Source organism: Anser brachyrhynchus (assembly GCF_964034855.1).
Source record: "Anser brachyrhynchus genome assembly, chromosome: 2".
NCBI classification, from domain to species: domain Eukaryota; kingdom Metazoa; phylum Chordata; class Aves; order Anseriformes; family Anatidae; genus Anser; species Anser brachyrhynchus.
Genome location: NC_137695.1, coordinates 108628588 through 108650657, shown reverse-complemented (window position 1 = coordinate 108650657; position 22070 = coordinate 108628588). Strand labels below are relative to the sequence as shown.

Sequence of the window (22070 nt, the reverse complement as noted above, 5' to 3'; positions counted from 1 at the left end):
AACTGATAGCAGACAGCAGTCCTCTGCATAGGAGCATGCAATTCAGAAGTGCTACAAAAGCATATTTGATGGGCCAAGGTAGATGTCTGTGGGGAACTGCATTCATGCTGTCTTTTGGTAAAGCTAGAAGCAAATCCAAGATTTCATAAATTTAGAAAGCAAGCTGTGTTCATAGACAAGACACACATTTATCCAATACACTCCTGAACAGAATGGCAAGCAGACCCAGAAAGTGAATTTGAGATTCCCCATGGGGTGTCGTCGCTTACCATTGGTGGACTAAAGTTCAAAGGTAGAAAATTGGTGAGTATGTTTTTTCACCATTATGGGCAAACTCACGATACATTTCTACTTTATAACAGCAACTTACTTAGATCAGATAAATATGGTAAAAGCAAATATAAGTGGAACCACCATCATAAGTTTTCTTTTTTTATTTCTAAGCTGCATCTGACCTCCAGGCTCTCTTGAGTTTATCCTCCAGCTGCAAAGGCACAAATCTTTCGAATTTCATGTCTCTGACTGAGATACAGACCTTAGTTTTCTTGTAACTGCACATAACCACTGCAGTGAAAAGGATATAAACAGTTCCTTAATAAAATGTGTACAACTTATTTCTCCTGGTTTCTTACAAAACAATGTCCCAAATAAAAATTATTAAATGATAATAATTAGTATCTATGTTTAATAGCTGTTTCTCCTTGGGAGACCAAAATTGTGCAGGAAACAAAACCTTATCCTATATATATATAACCTGTATTCTCTCCAGCTTTGTGTCTGTTGTGTTCTGCACTACTTAATAGATATTCATTCTGAGAACAGAGGACCGTGAAAAATGTCCTATATGGTCAGTTCAGAGGTCCATCTAGCCTAGTCCTCTCTCTCCAACAGGAGGTGCTGGTTAGGAAAACAGATGAGCTGAGCCATTCTTTGTGGGCTCGTCTCCTCCTGCTCCCCTGTACCCACAGCCCCCAGAGAGGGGCTGAGAGGGCTCATCCCTGCCTGTTCCCGGCAGTCCTCTGAGCATCTCCATGTACAACAATTGCTTTGCAAAACAGCTCAAGACTGTCCATGCTATTTTGAGACTGAAACTTATATTTGATCAAAAGTGGGGAAAAAAAACGCAGATGAGAAAGGAAATAAAAAGTTTCTGACAAGACTCTGTGATGGTGAGTCAGCAAGGTACACACACTGAAAAAAATTAATTAATTAATTAAAAAAAAAAAATCTGAACTGAAGCCAAATCATAAATGCAGCCCTGTGGATCTATTAAGGTATATTAATGCTGCTGCTTTTCCATCTGTTCCCTGAAGTTCCAAACCAAAAAACAAGTCATCTGCAGACTTGGCTCCCTCATTGTGTGAAATATTCATCTATTAAATTAATCTGGAGAAAATGGATCCATTTTGTCCCTGGTGGGACTTTGTTTTGTTTTAATAGGGTTACATACCATGGATTGTAGCCCATTGAGGCCACTGATAAATTACATGTGAATAAAAACAGAAACCAAATGAAACAGATAAATAATAACTGCATGTTATTTTTTTCCTCTAACAGAAATGCCTTTGGGATAACTGCAATTTTTTTCTGTGGTGTTGAGAAGGCTAGCAATTTACACTAACAAAATTGGCACAATAACCCTGGGAATCCTTATTTTTCTATGAGCAATATACAATGAAAAAGTTTAATGCTAAATTTCCACATCCTCAAACACCAATATATATTTCTTCTGTGAAGCAAAAGTACTGTTGCCAGTATCACAGAGGGAAAGGCTTATGTTTGACCTTGTTAAGCAAAAAATTGAAAATGTTCTTTGCAATCTCCCACATCAGTAATTCCCGAAAGCTCTGTATTGCAAAATTCCCTTCTGCCACCCTCTGATTGTCACTGCTTCCTCAGATCATCATGGTGACGCAACCAACCTCTTGGAGCAATGGCAAGAGCTATTTCTAGTGCTTTAGAAAGGTCTTTAAGCTCACAGTGTTCAATATAGTGCTTTAAAAGCAGCCTGGAAACATTTGTTCATGTGCTCAGCAAAATTATGTTCCTTTATGTGTTCCACTTAGGACTAATCTGTATGATTTAATAATTATTAGGTGGAACACCCTCTAGTCTCCCTAGACAACCCACCAGAATTAACACATACCCTCTGTAGAGAATGAATTGCTAACCAGCCACTTGCAGGGAAGATGTGGAATTTCTGTGGCTCACACAGTGTGTTCCCCACAAGTCCTCTTGTGGTTCTCTTTCTGTAGATGATTAAATGCATTATCTTTTTCTTCCTTTCCTTTACAAAAGTACTTTCCAAGCTGCTGGTTAATTAAGCTGCATCCTCACATGTGATTACAGCACAGGACTGTGAGTCAGGCAGCTTAGGATCCCTCTATGGCTATGCCATAGTTACCCTGCATTTTCCTGGGAAAGTCAGTTCAGTGTCTCTCTTTTTAAAACACAGTGTTAGTGCAGGGATTAATGAGATATGCCTTTCCCATAGTTAGGTTTAACTTAGCAACACTATAATGTAAATGCATGCCTTTATAGTATGATGTTGTCAAAATGCAAATGACCATTAATCATTGTGATTTCTAGTGTTTTCCTGCTGCATATTGACTTGTTTAAATATATTCAAACTTTTATTTTTAATGTGAGAGCATTCTCGTCTTAACATTCTTAACTATAGAGGCATCGGAATTAGGATTTAAAATTATAACTTACTTGTCATATAGATTATATCATTATATTCATTTACAGAGATTTAATTAGGTGAAACTAGTTCCTGTTCTTACGGGAGATATTTAGAGCTGGTGTAAGTCAATAGACAGCTGTTTACTGTTGCAGCAGACCTAATTTTGATGTTACTAATTTATAAAACTGTCTCTATCAAAATAGGAAAATCTCTTGAGCAGAAGTCACTTCATTCTGTGATAACTTAGAGATCTAAAAGGATTGACCAAAACTCAAAATGCAGAATTTCACAGATTCTTATTCGTGACCACAACAATTTTTCAGTTTATTCAAAAATGACAAATGAGTGAAGTTCCACGGTCAGCTTGAACATACTTGGCTGCACAATGATGGCAATATGCTCGCAGCATTTACAAAAGTAGTACACAGGGTGATTGGATGGATCCACCGAATACAGTGCAGACCCACTACTTGAACGCCTACATCATTGTGAATCTAAGCATACAAAGGTCACAATATTTTTTTAAATCCTCACCTCTTTTCAGTACACACACTGAAATTTCAGAGAAGTTCTGAGCTATCATGTTCGCATGACAAATACATGAATAAGACTCCTCCAGTGACCTCGATTACTACTTTAGTGATGATATTATCACTGTGAAGGAATGAGCAGATAAGTTTTTTCATTTTTGCATGTGAAAGGCAAAAGTAAGTTTAGTATCTTCAGGAATTTAACTGCAGAAAGCCAAAGTAGGATGGAGATATAATACATGAATATTTCAGAAATGCATTGCTCTCCTTGAGCTGGACAGGAGAATTTGTGGTTTCTCTTTTCGGTGCAGATATGGGAAATTCAGTTCATTGTTAGGTCTATTGGCTGCTTAATTTTAAAAACCACAGCTCCTTATTTCAGCAGTTGTAGAATGCAATCAATGCTAGACAGCTGACATTGACTTGTCTCTAGATATGTGCCCTAGAAACATCAAAGGCTTGTGCTAACATCCCCCTACCTTGCTTCATCAATTTTTATACATAAACCTAAGAACAGAACTCAAAGTCAGGATTGATTAAGAGAGCAGCGCCCTGGTGACTAGTTCACTCAGTGCAACTTCCCAGTACAGCAGCAGAGCTTTGCTCTACTGCTGCTTTCTGGGAAACAGACTGTTATGAAATGGCAAAATGGAAGAAATCATTGGCATGGTTACAAGGAAATACCAACTACACCGTATGTAAAGTCTTCCGAAGAAATGGAACAATTTGCAGGCAAAAAATGTTACAAGAATCCAAATGTGAAACCACTTATAACAAGAAAGGGACTTAATAAATCTGTCTTCTTAACAAATTTGTCTTCAGATATTTTACTAAAGTAGCACTGTAATGGCAAAGATAGATGTATAAATCATCACCACCTTCAGCAAAAAGCATTTTGCTGTTCATAGCATGTAAAAGAACATTCATTGAACACTGATGAAAGAGGAGGGGTTATGTGCATTTTCTAAGAAATTATGTATAAATCCTTATGCATACAGCTGCTAAAGCATTTGATTGGCCCTAGAAAACTTTAATTTTTAAAAGGATAATGTTATAAAACTCTGTCTGGTTGGTTTTTTATGTAACAAAATTTCTTCTTTATATTTTTTCATTATAACCTGAATTGCATAATATGGGGTATACAAATATTTATAAATACATATATAATTTTAAGCCTCATCTTTCCTATACCAAATGCAAATATCCCAGTTCTGTTTTTTCAGAAGCGTCAGGATAGACTGAAAATACTGAAAATACTCGTTGCTGTCCATTGCTTACTATTCCTCTCTTTCCACGTTGCACAGACCAATTCCCATTTTCAGTTTGTGCTTTGAGAAACATTTCAGAGAAGCAGACAGCTTCTCCTAATGCTACTTTTCCTTAATTGACCACATTACCACCCCTTCATGTAATTTTAACTTACTGCCTCAGAACAACAACAACAACAACAACAACAACAACAAGACCATAGCATTCAGCTGTGGATGTCAGCTGTCCCAGCTGAAGCACTTAGATCAACATGGCATGAAGGAGCATGAACTTAATGGATGAATAAAAATATAAGAGCTTTTTCTTAAAGTTAACCTCCAGAAAGCCCTGTTGTGGTAGACTTAAGGAAGTTTCCTTTTCTGTACATAACTAACATGGGAATAGCATATGGGAAGTCTAATCTGGAGTAAAGAGAACCAACTTTGGAACTCCCAGAAAATCAGTGAGGGTCATTACGAAGCAAGCAGCTATGTAAACCTGTCTAAAGATTTTTTCCATACTTTGTGTCTTTTTTAAGATAAAAGAATCCACAGTGAATCACTAAATTAAAAAAAAAAAAAAAAAAAAGAAAGACATGTTAAAGTTCATCAGATATGATATATAGTTAAGTTGGACCTGGGACTGAAATATGTGAGGTTATATGGATGTTTAGTGTCATATGCTAATTAAGGAACTTTGAAACACCACCAATTGCTATGATACGTGATTTCTAATCTCTTCACCTAAGTAGCCTTGCTACTTAATAGGTTTGTAAAGGACAAGCACGTGTATTTCAATGTTGTTTTTCATCTCAGTTTGAAAAGTCAAAGAAAGCAGAACAACACAGATTTTCCTCTAATTTTGTTAATTTTTTGTCTTATGAACTTTTTTTATATTCTAAAAGCAGTGGCTATGTTATGATGTTACTGCTAAATCCCACTCATTTACTTGTATTCCCAGATGCCCACACAAAAGCACACAAAAACCTCACCTTTATAGTGGGGAAAAAAAAAAAAAAGACCATAATCCTTCTGGGAATAGAAAACACGGAGACTAAATCAAGCATTATCCTACTGAAGATTGTTTTTCATGATGCATAATATCATTTTTAAGCAAACAGCCCTCAAGTCCCAGTGAAAATTTTCCTGACACAAAAGGCAGCCTCTTCTCAATCTTTTTTTTATGGGAGGCTTTGGTACTGAGCAGTAGAAAGTTCACATGCCTCTGTCCTTGACTTTCTTGTGACTTTGTGGCACTCTGTTTTCAGACAGTCCAGATACTTTTTGCATGCACCAACTCTTTGTTGTGATGAGCCTCTCTGCCCTCCACCACCCAAGCATCTTTCCATCGAAATAACAAATTAAAGGTAAGAGATGCCTTCTCCTCCCTCTCCCCTCACCACCAGAAAAAATAAAAAAAGAGAAAAAAAAAAAAAGAAAAAAAGAAACACCATGGAGAAATACAGTGGTTCTGTTTTCACTTTTTTTTTCACACAGGTAGAAAACATATTGCATACCACTGCCTAAACAAGAGGGATGAGGAAATCTAGGTGCAAAGCTAGGATGACATTTTTCTGTGTACTGCTCCACTCTATTTCCTTTGATTTAATCAGGGGAAAATGCTGTGCTTAACACAGCTTCCTTTAAAAACTTAACATAACCCAAGTTCACATTAAACTGGTCCAAAATTAACTTCAAAGTTTTGCAAATTCTGTCCAACTTTGTCCTGGCTAATTTAAGCTGGAAGCTAGCAATGAAATCCAATACCAGGAGACTTCTCTGTGATTTGTACTTCAAAGGGGAATTTTGTACTTTCCAGGGCTCTGTGGTTCTACTCCCTTATGCTATAATGGTGTATGCCCTCACCATCTCGGGACAAGAACCCCTAGCTGACAAATCCCATTCCTCCCAGTGACAGTCCCCCTTGGACTTAGCCAGAAAAGGCTGCTTTAAATTTCTATGAAATCTTTATTGGTTCCTTTCTAAGCAATAGCCATTGAATTTCTCACACGAAGGTTGTTCACCATGCTACTGCCACAGTGATTACTAATTAGTAGTATACAAGTACATTTTAATATTAGTAACAATGACAACTTTTCCTTTTCATCTCTGTAAGAGTTACTAGTGGTTCTGTGTGGGTTTATTCTCCTTGTATATGGCAGTCACAGATACTCTTGTCGAGCTTTCAGCTCATTCGATATAGCCACTGACTTATGCTTCTGAAACAATAGGCTAATAAGGGTCCCATTCTCAAAATCTGGACCCACAGACCTATATATAAACATTTCTTTTTTCAAATTTGTGAAAGTTCTAAGCATGCATGAGCACAATGTAAAAACTGAAAACACAATGTTCTTGACTACCTTGTGTAGACAAGCAAACTGAAGTGGGCTACCTGATCATGGGTTCACTGTCTGCAAACTCCCCACAGCTTCTCTTCTTGTAGTTTTTGCCTTACCAGTTGCCAAAAAAAAAAAAAATCTTCAGAATATTATTTCTCATCAAACTGGTCTTTCCGGAGTATTTGAAAGTTCTATGGAGCTTTTACCTACCTGAAAATAAATAAATAAATAAATAATAATAATAATAAATTAGAAGTATTATAGTCCTGAGTACTCCAAGTATCGAAGGGTATCCTGTAGAAATACATGCATGTTAGACTAAAATGTTTTCTTAATTACTTCTTTAGCAACCAGAAGAATAAATTCACCTTTAACTAGCAGAACTGCACATATAAAAGTGAAGTAGGAATGTGGCCCACTCTGGCCCTACTTTGCCTTGTGCACAATTATTATTACTTATTACTAGTCCAGTTAAAACTTTGTTTAATGGCTGATGTGTATCTCTACTGGATTTAGCATCATTTTCAGTTTTCCATAATACGTATTCATCTAACCCCAAGAGCCATTATGTAAATAAACATTTTTAGCTGTCAGCTTGATATATGTATTTTGGCTGATTAATTTTCAAAATACCTATTGGTACTTATGCCAAACAGCCTGCTATTTCCATACAAGCATCCAGTTTGTACACCAGCACTTTATAAACCTTTAAATAACATCTCCCATGTTTATTTTTCTTAGAGAGAAAATCCTATTTAATAAATGTGGGACTCTATTTTTATACACATTGTACTACTGCGAGGGTAACTGTGCTCTTTTCTAAACCATATTGATTGATTTTTTTATTTTTTTTATGGGAAGAGAATTTGTTAAAATAATACTAAAATATGTGCCATTTCTGACGTGGGCTTTATCTACACATAGCTTAAAATATAGAGGCATAATTTCCTTGTCTGATGGTACTGGAGAAAGCCTACTCTTATGACGATAGGAAGGGCAGAAAAAAAGGCACTTTTGTGGAGTTGCAGCCAGTACTTTGTCCTCAATTTGATCTCCTAAAAGATGCTTACCTCTTTTCTGATGGCATTTGGTGACTTCTACTGTATGTCTTTCTTCAGGTGCTTAGTTTCTTGGAGTGAATTGTGGAGAATGACTCTAAAGGATGTACACAGATGAAATATACTTCCCTCCTACCCAAGAAGAGGCGTTCCCACTTTCTTTTTCAGGAAAAGAACACAAATTCAAGGTAGATAGGGGGAAAATGACACTGACAGCAGCCTCTTTTGTCATTCAGCAGCAAGACATCATCCTGACATTCACTCAGGGCTCCCCGGAGTTCAAATATGAGACCCATAAAGACATCTATCCTAATTCTGTCAGATCTGCTCTCTCTCTCACCAGTCAGAGAGCACCCTCAGGTCTTCAGTGGTTATTGTATTCACCACAGTTCCTCACAGGTGATACTTCAGGATATGGTCCTGTTGCCATGGGCAGTGAGTTAGCTCACAGCCTTCTCCTTGAAATCAAAATTATTTATATGGTTACATGATGGCTCTGAGAGGGCCTCTGTGCCTCCGAGGAAGCAACCATGATTTTATCGTGTATAACCTTTAATCCAGGACACATTAACAGTGTAGCAAGAGCAAGCCTAGAGGCTCTGTATGTTCAAATATTTATGCTTCCTGGGTGAGTCTGGCAAGAAGTGCTGCCAAAAGTACTGCTATCAGTGTCCTGTGCTGGCTAATTGAAAATTAACTTGGGCACTGCCTGCATGAGTTGCAGCAGCATATTTGATTGAAATGGTTGTGCCCCTCCAGGCAGGATAAGGAGCTCATGGGGAAGGTGGAGATGAGATGAATCATTTTTGTGCCCTTCAAAACCTGAGCTACCTTACCTTGTCAACTGGAGAGACTGCCAGTGCAATTCAGGCAGCCCTTCAGCAGTGCTGGTGAGAGCACCTTAACAAAAGGGGATGTGAAAGAGGACCCTAACAAGCATTTTGCACTGTACCTGTGCCAGAGATGTCATTAGCAGCTGTGGAGAAGATGCTCAGGGACTGCTGTCTTACTCCCATGCTCACAAGGCACTTGGAGACCTGTGGCAGTAAAGCAGTACTCTACAGTTGTAGACTAAAATTAGGGGCATCCTTCCCATGGCTTTGTAAGCAGGGCAATAGTTTTCAGGAACAGACAGAAACACTTATTAACAACAACAACAAACACTAAAGGAGTGGGAGGGGAAAATAAAGGGCTGTGTAAGTTTTGTTATATTATCTACACGGTTTTCTCTGGGTGTTAATTCCTAAATTGCACCCTGATCTTTTTGTTTGCTTGTTTCCTCTTGAGGAAAAACATTTCATTATCATTTCAAAAGGTCACAAGTAAGCCTGAAAAAATACTGAGCATCTCGGAGTATATTTATTTATGGACTTGCTACAGAAGAACACAAACTGTTGTAAAACGGATTCTCTCATTTCCCGGTGCCCTTCTAATTACTTACACAGAAGTATCAGGCAAAATGAAAGCTTCATTGGAGTTCAACAGAAAGCCAGTAAAGTCCCCTGCCGCAGGAATGATCTGGCGTGTAGGAAATCAAGGTTACTGTTCCTTGATTATTTAAACAGAGCACAGCCTACTTTGCTCTCGAGTCTCTCGTGTAAGCGGTTTAAATGTCAGTCCCTGCACTGCCAAACCACATTTTATGTTTGAATAGCTCTCACCAGTCACTCTGCTGCTTCGCTGGCAAATAGCTTCACTTTGCCGTGCCTATTTTGGGAGCACGAGGCGTATCAAGAAATGAGTTCTTAAACAGAAACAAAAAGAAACAAAGCGAGAAGTTTTCCCCGCGGCCGTGCAGTGCCCTGTAGGATTATCTCAGGTTTCTAGTTTCCTAGGAACGTAGTAACTTCCCCGTGGGTTGTTTTGTGGGCGGTGTTTTTGAATATATGCTAATTCAGCTTTCCTGACAGGGAGACGCGCCGTGCCGGGGCTACGCTTCTCTCCTGACAGCAAACGGTGGCGAGAGGCGACTGCAGGGTCAGGCCGCGTGCTCGCTTGCGTGACAGGAGCCCTCGCCGGCCGCCTTTGTCACCGACATGTGCCTATGACCATGGAGATGAAGGACTCGGGCAGCGTGGTCCTGACAGCCTACCACCCCCACAGCCCCGCCAGGATCCCCGGCATGGAGCAGAGCTTCGTGCAGGACGTCCCCTCCAGCCACTCGCCCAGCAGCAGGTAAAGGCCGAGGTTCGGGGATGTAGTGCGCGGGTTGGGTTGTGTGCTTCGAGGCTGCCCAGTTGCTCGGCCACTTGGTAAGCACTCTGCTCTCACACGTTTCTTGCCTCCAGCTGGGAAAGTAATTCAGCCCGGCACTGCTGGTTGTGGCCAGGAGTGGAAAATTCAAGTGCTTGTTTTAAACTGTGTAAATGACAGATTGAGCCCGTTTCCCGCCCGGGAATCCCAACAAGACAATCCCCAGGCACACGGCATGTGCGCCAGGCTTCTGCTCAGGTCCTTTAGGGAAGACAGAGGGCTGGAGTGACTGAGGCTGGCTCCCAGAAAACTGGTCCTGACTCCGGATTAGGCGATTATTTGATTCCTTCCCCACTCACCCACTGGGTCAGGTCCAGCCCTTGCCTTTTTGTGGAACTGCAGTTGCTGCTTTGCACACCCCCATACACACAATGGGAGCCTGCATCATCAGAGAACTAATCTAAATAAGAAAATTCCTTTGTGTTGCAGGAAACTAAGTATTGTCTTAATTAATGCAGTGGTGTGTATGTTTACTTCCCTGCTCTGTATGAATGCATGCATTTGCGCAGTTCAAAATTTTGCACGGTTGGGCAATTTTATTGTTTTAGAAAAATCTGACCTTTCTCCTAAACATAAGTGTCTGTTCTGTGCAGTATTCTCCAGCAAAAGTAGTGTGGAAGTTCATACTGTAAAAAGTTGAACAAAGTAGAAAACATTTTTCTGTGGCTTGACTGAAAGAATCCAAAACTGAAGTCTGAGGAAACAGCAGATATAATTGTCCCCAGGAATTAAGTCTGTGTCTCCTGTTAATAAAAATAATGATATTTACTTCATATTGTTTATTTATAGCCTGATGGTTATTTTATTTTCATTGTCATTATTTAGGTTAGCTGCATCTTCCTGTTCTTTGTGTATTTCCCTGGCTGTCTCATAAAGATAACTTCTTTGTTCTGTTAAACTGTTGTTTGAGAGCAGTACCAAAATACACAATTTCATGTTAAGAAAAGAAACAGAGCTTGGTCTTTTAGACGCAGTAGGAATGGCATTTGTTACTCAAATCAGAGAGCAGTGGTTTGGCATTGAGTTAGTGGGGAACATGTCATTTCTTCCCCAAGGAAGAATGCTAAACTGAGCCTCCCTTTAAGCCTGAGCAACGGAAATGTGGTGTTTTTCTGTGTTGCTGGTAGGTGTGCTCATTGTTTTAAAATGCTCTTGGAACTTAAGCCCAGAATGTCTGAGGGTTTAAATCACATACACATCACCTAAGAAAAGGAGAAAAGGAGAAGTGCAAACTGCAGTTCCAAAAAGAAAAAGAAAAGAAAAAGAAAAAGAAAAAGAAAAAGAAAAAGAAAAAGAAAAAGAAAAAGAAAAAGAAAAAGAAAAAGAAAAAGAAAAAGAAAAAGAAAAAGAAAAAGAAAAAGAAAAAGAAAAAGAAAAAGAAAAAGAAAAAGAAAAAGAAAAAGAAAAAGAAAAAGAAAAAGAAAATGAGGATCCTGGCATTTTGATGAGAAACATGTTTTGGAAGCTCCTGCCATGAGGCAAAGCCACGTGTCTCTCTGTGTATCTGTGTGTGTCCATAAGGTTTTGGTGCTGTCTCCCCTTTCTTGTCTTCAACTTCCTGCAGCTGTCTAATAGCAATAGCCAAATTCTGCCATATGGGCAGTCAGTGACCATCTGAGTTTCCAAAGGCTTTCAGGAGAGGGATTTTATTAACCCAGCATGCAGTCCTCTGGAATGCAGAGTCCATGAAGGCAAATGTACTGAGCTTTTTAGCAAATAGTAAAATAGGTTCTCACTTAATCCCTACTCCATCTTCTAAGAACTGTTTCCTGGACTGCATTTTCTGTACAGTTTCCTCTGCCGCCATCCTAATGCAAGCAGCTTTACTATAACCTCTGTCTGGTGTTCCTTGATCCCGGGGCAGCCGCCCGCACTACAGCATGCCAGTTCCTTGACTCTAGCAGAATGATTTGAAAAAGCATGCAACAAACAAAGATGTTGTCTATTTTTCTTTTGATAACAAAAGCAATTAGGACGCAGAGCGTGACTTTCCTCTGAATTCTGTTGGCTTTAGTTAGATGTAGCTCTAACAAAGTCCATACTTCAGATATGTAGCTGTATGAACAGAATCAGTCTTGGATTTTAGCCTTTGATTTGATAGACTACTGGTCAGTTCTCTCTCAGCTTAGCAATCAAGATCTTTCATTTTCTTTCATCTCCCCAAAACATGTCTCTAGCTTTGGAGTGGTGCTCCACAACTCCACTTGCCAGACTTGGATGTGAGTCTCTCCCAGCTATGTTTTCTCTTACACTTTCACTTTGGGAACCCTCTAAGCGGAGGTTTCTCACAGAAAGGGGAAGCTAGTGCAGCCTCTGTTGGCATTAAACTGCTCTGCTTCCCACTATTTAAGGAGGCCCTGATAAAAAAGTAAAAAAAAAATAACATAAAAAGAGGAAACATTTAGGTACCTATCATGAACCTCAGAATAAATCAGCAAACTTAATTATTCTTGCCAACCCAGGTATGCAGCTGAGAAGTTCACGGACACAAAAGTTTACACTAATAAAGCAACTTAGATGCATAAGACCACTTGGCTTCAAATTCATCTCCAATTCTTGAAGGACCAACCAAGTGGACATCCTGTGTTCATGTCTAAAACATACCTGTGCAGCATTAAAATCAACACAAAATATAGCAACCATAAGTATTTTCATTTGTAAACCTAATGAATGGAGAGGGTATCTGCCCAGTTATAGATTAGGTGATATTGGTGGTGGACGGTAAGGAGATCAGGACAAGATGTGCTTTAGTTACTCTGAGTGGTAGATACACCAGTGTGCAAAGGATAGTAAATTCATATGTGTAACAAATGGGAGAGCGGAATGAAAATTTGACTACACAGTGATACCATCACTGATCTGCAAAGGGAGAATTCTATCTTCCAAATTTACTGTTTTGTACTATTAATAAAAGGGTTAAGAAGAGAGGCCACTAATTCCATCCATTCTCCAGAACAAGAGAGTGTCAGGGGGACTAAAGATAGCTGTATTTAAATATCTCCTCTTCAGCGATCTGTATCATTCACTTCTATCACTATCCTATTTTTCCACCCCCAGACTTAACTTCACCAGTTTCACAAATGGGGTGAGCTCTGAAAACTGCACTGCTGACATTGTTAGAGGCCCAGGGGAATTCTCCATCCTCATCTTCCTTTAATTCTGTTAATGCAACTATCAAGTTCATTTTTCCATTTTTCTCATGTGACATGTAGGCCTCTTCACTATCCTTGTCATCCACTTTACATGACTGCAATTTTTTACAGCATTCATATTATTCATATCTTTTTGTAATGTATTGCCTTTGAGAACTAGGTATTGGGGCGTCTCTGTTTTCTTTCACAATTAGCAGTTAGTTTAATTCTGCAGCATATAAGGACAGTGGGGAAGGCTCCTGCGTTTGTGACACTCACTTGTTTTTAATCCCCTTTATTAGAATTCAGATAACACAAGTACCAGTACCAAACACCTCAGAATATCACACTACCCCTTTCATTACAGACACCAGCCCAATGCAAAGGTGAAAGTGTTTATTTGTGTTTAGTACTGGTCACCTTTTCCATCCTCACTTCAGTGAATGAAGGGCATTACAGCTCTGCACAAATACTGCTCCTAGATTATATACAGGAAAAGTGGTGCCACAGCCATATGTCTTCATCACATCTCCTTTTTATCCTGCTTGGTAGAAGAGAGAAGTGAGGAGGAGTTATTCCTGTGCTCAGAGGAAACAGGAATGACCTCTCTACCAAATGGCCAGTGAGCTCTCTAAGGTAATTATGCAATTAGCGGAGTACAAAGCATTCCTGGGTGAGTCATGCTCAAGCTTTCCTTGACTCAAGTATGAGTTAGTGAGTTCCTCAGCCTGTTTGTTACTGGCATATCTACCAGCAAAGAGCTCATCCTGTACTGAAATTCACAAATATCTCCATTGCAATAGGTGGCTTAAGCTTGTATGGGCATGACATCAGAATCAGGGGACAGAAAAGGCACGTTAACAGGCTTTGCTCCTGCAGAATGGGTTAGAGCAGATATAAAGGGCACATCCTTACAATGAATAATCATGCATCCTACCAAACCTATGCACATGCTACAAAGGACAAAATGGACTTCAGCACCACTGAACGATGCAGCCAGGACTCCTTTCATAGCTTTTCTCCTAGTCAAGAGGAAGTCTGGCATTTCCAGTTGTTTTAGGCAAATGGCTGTCCAATCTCTACATGTTCAGCATGTCTGCCTCCTCCTGATGTCGGGGGGGACTTTCAGACAGGCATCACTAAACTGTAGACTCAAATAAGAACAGGAAAAATTTCTGAAATTTCTGTGTCACCTCGAATTACCTGTTGACAGCTTCAAGGATCCCTGCCCTGCAAGTCTAGGACTCATGGACTTGTGGCCAATAGTATAATCATTGCACCAGACAAGATCCTTGTGCAACATTCATCCCCTTTTGCTGGCCCCAAGATATGACAGAGATATGTTAGGGTGAGATAAAGTGTCCTGAAATAATGACTGTTGTCTCTGGAAAGAGTAAAACTGGAGGAGAATCCCTTATGCACCAAAACTTAGCTTGTGACCAGAGGAACTGCATGAGCAGTTCAGGTTTTATCCCAACAGAAGCAGATTTTATCACAGTGAAGTAAGGTCTGTATGCCCCGAGGCTGGGTGATCTGGGTTTAATTTCTGTCAGGCTGATTGAGCAGCTCCCCTGCTCAGCTGTATACAAGTGATGTCAAGAATGTCTTCTAAGTGATGCAGGATAAACAACCTTAACTATTTTGGATGTTTATCTTGCTCTACCATAAACTTCCACAGAAGACAAAAATAAAGAGCTGGCTCCTTTTCCACAGTAAATCTTGCAATGGCTTGAGCCTCTTGCAGTAACTTGGACTCAAAACGACAAAATTAAATTTTTAAAATGTACTGAAAGTGGTAAAAGAAAACTCCATGAAACAGAAGTTTAAGAAAATATTGTACTGGCACAGACTGGGCAAGAAGTATGTTTTGCGGAAAAATTAAGACTTTTTATAATTTCCATCAGCTTCCCAAAATATGGTTTAAAAAGTATATTTTTTATAGATGCTAGGAATTATGATTCTTAATAAAGCATTTAGTGAGAGGATGCATATAAATAAGTCAGACAATAGTAGACACGCTTTTCCTGTAGGTTTTAGAAATACCTACAGAATGTCCTCTGGGAGCCTCACTGAGGAATGTAATATTTATAGCCAGTTCCTCATGTTATGGTTGAAACTAGAGTTGGCTTCTCTGGTTTCTTTTTAGTTTGGTGCTCCTGCTGCTCTCCCTGGTACCTCCATATGCAGAGCTGATGAAAAACATCTGGCACTGTCCCTTTGATCATTTTGTTTGGTTGAGCATTTAGCCAGCTGCCCCATTCATTTTTAACTAAGTCACTTATCTCTGACTACATGAGGGCTGGAGCTGCCTGCAAAAAACATAAGACCTGAAAGCCCTGCATGCCCTACACAGACACCTTCAGATTGCATCCGGCACACTGACAGCACTGGCATAGCAAACAGCCAGGAATCAAGAACTGTGAAGTGTTATTTTTGCACAGAAAATCAAAATAATTCAGTGTAAATGTGTGGAAAATGTGCAGCAGTGGGGACTGCAAGACACAATTATGGACTACTAGTAAAAGTCGTAGGTAGGACAGTATCTGAAAAGCATCTGGCTAGCACCGTACAAATATAGAATCATGTCCTGAAATAGTGCTGAGTATCCATAGCAAAGGATCAAGTTAACGTCCTGGATTTTGGCTAACCTCAGTACTAGCAGCCACTTGGCCCTCTGCAGTGCTTTGCTCCAGCTGGCAGGCAGCGCATCTGCCATCAGGGTGGGACCATGTGCAGCCTTCAGATACCATCATTTTGGGTGCCTTAAAAGAACGGGAGGGGAACCAGAAGAGTGGCCAGTGACTCAGGCAGACGGCTGTAGCATCCTCCCCAGGTTGTTGGCCCGTTTGCCAGCTTCCTTCTTTCTCTCTCTGTAGCAGTAGTTCCTATCATGGTCCTCCGAGTCCTGCTGTGTGTGCCAGGGACTCTGAAGGGAGAGAAAAAAAGAGAAAACAAGGGACTGAAAGGATGAGAGTAGCAAAGGAAGGCAGAAAGACCTGATTCTCCCCTTGCGTGCAAATAAAAGGAATGAGAAAAGAAACCTCTATCAAAAGGACGTTGTGTGGTGGAGCCATTTAGAGTCAACCCTCAAGTCCCAGCAGACACATGTGGCAAGGGGTTTCCAAATGACATTTAAGGTGTTGATTTTGAAGTCAAAAGCTGAAATGGTTTAAAAGGTTGTTTGAAAAAGAGCCCCTGCTACTGTTAAGGACTGTTTTAGATGAGGTCAGCAGAAGTGCTTGAGTTGGCATCCCTTGTAATTAATACAAGGGAAAGACTGATGCACTGTGAGGGATCCCTCAGCTCTGTAATTCATTTCTTCCTCCCCTGTCTGTATCTGTTAACTTTCCAGACACTGCCGGAGCCTCTGGTCTCTGAGGAAAGAGAGAGGAACAAACACTAGAGCAGAGAGCCTATTATCAGCTTGTTCGTTTGAAGGCGGCTGTTTTCTTATTTAGGATGCTATGTGTAATATTCAGCTACTGTGAGCCTGTGGGATTTTCAGATGTGTGAAGTCATCCAGTGTAGCATGGACATATGCTGGAGGTTTAAACAGAAAAAGGCTGAACAAAAGAGGGACAGAAGACTCTGCTACTAAGTGTTGTCATTATTGCATTTCCACCTCAGGACTCTGAACATGCTCTGAACATGTCATGAGCAAAATAATGACTATAAGCCTTTTCATGAAGGGTAGGAGAATCCTAGGAGTGCAGAGAGATAGAAGGCAATATGTACTGAAAAGCTGTATCAGATGTAGAAGTCCAGCTGGGTTGCCATCATTTATCAGCAGAAAGATGAGTAAGAGGCAAGCTTGTTGGGGAACTGTGTTTTAAACATCTGTAGGCCAAACCTCGGGACAACTCTCACAGGTTGCTGCTGGAGATGGAAGAATCTCTACACCTGTAAGTTCTCACATTTTGCTACAGCTGATCAGAAGGATACTGGCTTCACAATGGACAGATCTGGGGGAGAAATAACTTTATACAAGGCCTGAATTCATCTCAGTAAGTGCTATGCTTCTTGCTAACTGCTCCACATCAATGAGTCTGCAGTTACCCAGGCACTGGGTTAGTCTATGCAAATTGTAGGGGTGGAAATGGAGAGCCTCCTCCCCATCAGTTTTTTTTCCTCTAGCTAATAAAAGCTCAGAACAAAATATCATCTAGGCTTATCTTCTGGCCCAGTGATGATCATACCTAGCAGTCAAGAGGGAATTTAAAAGTGAGAAAGTCAGATCATTTTAAGGTTAGCCTTAGTATGAAAGCAATACCTGAATAATTGTAACATTCACTCTAACATGAAATATTCTTTTATATATATATATATATTCTCCTCTAATAAAAAGTCAACAATAAATCCAGCAGTGAAATATATTTTGGGATATAAGCCTTGCTCGTACACATGTACTGAGTTAATGTGTACTTAGGAGATGTGCAGTCAATGGAAGTTTTACCTTTGAATTCACTGGAAATTGGATCAAGCCATCAGAACTCACATTTATTGTCAATAATTTTGCTTAAAGGCAACGAGTGATCTGATTATGCCATCTCTTCCCTCAGCTGAGGCTGACCTCCTATTTAATAGGATTCTTGCTGAATAAGACATCAGTATGAAGTGCTCAGTAATTAAAACATAATGGTACCTAGGCCTGTCTTCCTTTTGCAGTGCTTCCCTCTGTTATTGAAATACAGTGAAAACTCAAGTTCTAAACATTAGTCTGGATGTAATGAAGATAAATGTAAAATCTGTGCTGTAGTTACAGGTGAAACATGAAGCGGGGAAGCCTAGGGCATTCTCCGAAGGTGTTTTGCAGATTTGGCTGTCCTTGGCCATTCCTAGGCCAGATGGTGCCCAGATCATGCGTGTGCAAGGAAGCGAAAGGAAAGAGCAAGCTTATCCTGATGAACAGAGACAAGGGAAGCCTTTGCACTCAGACAGCAGCGGGATTTCACATTGAAAGTGCTCCCTTTTGGAGAGAGGGTGGGCAGAAGGAAGGAAGCACAGCTGGCCAAGTGCAGGAGAGAGGTCTTTTAAATATGTGACGGTCTTAAGTGTCCTGCTCGAACTATTGTGACCACCTTCTGTAAGGTCCTTCTTTCATCTTCTACTAAGAGAATTCATTTCCCCATAATCCTCAATAACCTGCAGCGATCCTTTACCGCTGCCTTGCTTGCTTGCTTGTTTCCCTCCTCTCTTTCAATTAGCAAAAGCAATAAACTATGAGATTTTAAGGATAACATTACAGAAGACGTGAGGTTTCTGGAAGTATTAATTTATTTCTCTATGTGTGTGTGTGTACAGTATGCACAAGTCTATAGAAGAAGCGTGAAGCTTAGACTACCCATGTATCACTGGCAATTCACAAAACATATGGCATGCATTAGAACTACATGCCCACAAGTCAAAAATTAACTTGAGTCTTCCTGAAGCATATTTCTTCAAGCCATCTGTTGCCTCTGACAAAGAGTGGCAATTAAAAATAAACAAAACAAATGAAACTACTATGTCTCTTTCTGAAAACCCTTCTTCAGCATCCAGAACCTCCATGTTCTGTATTTAGGAAGCACACCACAGATTTTTGGGAGGGACATTGACTCTGCAGCTGTTTTTTGTGGTCAAGATACATTGCAACCTTAATGAGCACCAGCTTTTATGGCTTTTTTTAGTTAGTGTTTTTTTGTTGTTGTTGTTTTTGGTTTTTTATATAAAACTTAGCTAAGCCAGGAATGATGTTAACTGTGCCATTCTTGGAAATGCAACAAGACCATGCAAACCAAAACAGCTTGCCTCGGTCTATACCGAGAACAAGTAAATCTGGAGTTAATTGTGTTATGTGCCATGCAGCAATAAGTCATTGTAGTTGCAAATAATCACCCATTCATACAGGGAGTTCATTGTCATAGGATATCCTTGGAGGCCCATTTTCTCTTTCCAGATTCAAACATGGGGTATGATATTCATACAGATAATGAGAATCCCTATAATTAAAAGTGTTAGTGCTATCAAGAATTCTAGAAGATAGAGTAGATTTTACTGTTCAGGGTTAAACTTCTACTTATATGGAGACTTACTGAAGCAAGAAAGAGGCATATTGTTTTTTATTTAATTCATTGTCCTTTTCTGGTTACTGTTAAACACAGGACACTGAAATTTGTGTATGCAAAGTATGTCAGGCCCAGACGTGATGCCTACATTTTAATACCCATTGAAAATCTTTATTACAGGCAGAAAGGAAAAAATTAAGTACTGGAAAAATCAAAAAGTTGTCTGACAACACAAGGTTTAGTAGTGAGGTAATAAATCCATAGACTTAGTGAATTACCACAAAATGGTTACAACATAGGAATTCAGAATATTTTTGGGGGGGTGTCTGCAAGCAAATCCAATCTCTCTTTGCCAGTGTCCAGGGGCTGTATAGCTGTGTTACCACAGCATTTTGCCCAAGCAGTGCATGGTTGCAGCTCTACACTGCCACAGCTATACAGCTTCCGACCCTTCTGTGTCCAGCCTACTGGCACAGTGTTGGAGGCTGGAATTCAAAGTGTTTAGACTAATGCTTCAGGACTGATAAGAAAAAAAGGGTATGTTTTTCTGAACAGGCCAGTCTGCTGATTAATAGGTTAGGCTGGCTATTTTCAGGGCTAGATGCTTAAAGTAAATAGGTGAAAAGCTGTGCTGCATTTTTCTCAAATATTTTGCAGGCTGGAGGAGAAACTTTATCTAACTTGCTTGAATCATAACAGAATATCTCATTCATTTATGCAAGTTGGATTCCTAGCAGAGCAAAACACAAGAAAAAGGAGTGGTGCTTGTGATATCCAGTTAGCAAAGTTTATTGACAGTACTGTAAAGGTACCTAAAATTCATCATCTGAATCTGTGCGGACTCCAGCAGAAGAGTCAAGGGTATAGCAGGGAGCCAGAAATAGTCCTGGTGAATAAATTCAAAGATTTAGAAATGTTATTAGGTTAAATTTCTTTCCCCTAGTTTAGCTAATCTGTGTGAAAAGTAGAGATCTGATTCTCCTAGAGAACAAGGCATGAAATGTCTTCTATTTCTTAAACAATAGATAGGCCAGTCAGCATCTGGCCATCCATTAGTATCTCTTTTCTAATTAAATCTCATCTGCTGGATCAGGAATATGATGATGTTCGCAGGCTGAATTGAGCCATATTTAAACACTGTAAACAAGGTTCATAACCTTTATTCTTTAAATACCAGTTTAGCTTTTGGTTTCTGATTCAATTCATGGCACTGACCCAAGGCTGCAGCTTTGCTAAAACAGGCATTGACCACTGCATAAGTGGATGGAAAAACATCATTCAGCAGTTACATGGGTATATCTGCTGAAACTATGTCTGTAATTCTGTGAAGGCGATGGTGTTACTAAGAACAGATTGGTTTAAGAGACTGCATCGAACCCAGCCAGCTGTAGTTAAACCCTCAAAGGCTGACAAAGTGCATTCCTAATTATATCAGTGGAGTGGACAGCTAGATTAAGTTACCTCCTTTGAGAGTATTGGTGATGAGTTTCCATCATAGGGATAGATCTCACATTTTATCCAACCCAAAGGGTACCTCAGGCTCTGCAACTGTTTTAATAGAAATAAACCAAACACTGAATGATACATGTTTATGGGGCTACCCTGAAGTCCGCTGAGAGACACAACCCACAACTTCACTGGATGTTGCAGTAACATTTGACAGGCAGTCTTTGAAGACTTTGAATACATTTAAACTTCTTATTGGATTCATCTTGGAAGTTAATTAAAGCAGTTTGTATCAGGTACCAGAAACAGCCAGGAGGATAATAGATAGTGGAAAGAGTTTTGAAATCTGTACACAAAATATATATTTATGGCTTTGGCCATCTTCATAGGGTCTTAAAACATTCTCTGACGTCAGTATACTTAAGAAACTGGAATAGCTAAAGATAATAAGCTCAGTAGGTATTTTTCTGTGTTTTTCTGTGATATACATTTAGTTTAAATTGTAACTTTATACCACTTTTTCCATCGTTGTTGACAATCCATAAAATGCGTAATGCCCTATAACATGGTTACAACATACCAAATTTAGCAGCCTCTGAAGATAATTGGAAAGCAATGAGAAGGTCTCAAGGATAAACAATGAACAACACAACACATATGCTGAGAGGACTGACATATTCTTTCAGAAGGGGAGGAAACTTCCTAATCCTCAATATCAATTTTCCATGTGAGGAAAAGAATTTGCTCACTTTGCAAAACTGCTGCTGTGCACTTTATGTTTGGGAGACATAAAGAAAAATCCTGTTTGCTTAAGCTAACATTTCTGCCACCATTGGCCTTTCCAACATTTAAACCACGCTACCTAAAGCCAGAGAGATGATACAGTACTCTGTACATGCCACCTGGAAAATCCTCTTTAGAATTACACGGTGTGATCAGCCGATCAGATAAGTCTTGCCTATAGAAAGGACATGTTTGTTTTAACTGTTGAACTGTGGAGGTTACAGAAAGTTGAATCTGTGTATTACTAATGTAGTTGACATCTCACAACATTTAAGGTCAGATCCAAAACTCTTCTTGGCTGCAGTAGGCTTCGAGCTTACCTCAAAAGATATAAATGTGTTGTGTCGGTACTCTGCAACCAACTCTCTATCATTGATACATCCTGCAGTGTTTCTTTTTGGTCGTTGATGGTATTTGTTCCATTCTCCTCCTATTTAAAAACTCTTAAATTCCTCACAGGGATGGATCAGTTATTGAAGTTCTCTGTAATTACATTTCTATTGAATCCACTTTGTGCATATATAGGACTTTGATAAAAAACAATAAACTT

The 22070-nt window shown here is 39.6% G+C and overlaps 1 protein-coding gene and 1 long non-coding RNA gene across 4 annotated transcripts in view; both read left to right on the top strand.

Moving 5' to 3' along the window:
* Window positions 1–589, top strand: part of LOC308189389 — a 6851-nt gene extending 6262 nt beyond the window's left edge. The window contains exon 4 of the long non-coding RNA XR_013946339.1: window positions 212–589. This is a non-coding gene — a long non-coding RNA (uncharacterized lncRNA). The remainder of the gene's footprint in view (window positions 1–211) is intronic.
* Window positions 590–9550: 8961 nt separating this feature from the next.
* The window catches only part of ARHGAP28 (Rho GTPase activating protein 28), a 79544-nt gene continuing 67024 nt past the window's right edge, over window positions 9551–22070 (top strand). The window contains exons 1-2 of one of the 3 annotated variants that reach the window (XM_080579392.1): window positions 9551–9682; window positions 9774–10038. In XM_080579392.1, coding sequence (XP_080435518.1) covers window positions 9908–10038 — 131 coding nt within the window. In that variant the 5' untranslated portion in view covers window positions 9551–9682; window positions 9774–9907. Of the gene's footprint in view, window positions 9683–9757; window positions 10039–22070 lie in introns of those variants that run through there. The other 2 variants (XM_080579391.1, XM_080579394.1) reach the window with 2 other exon arrangements.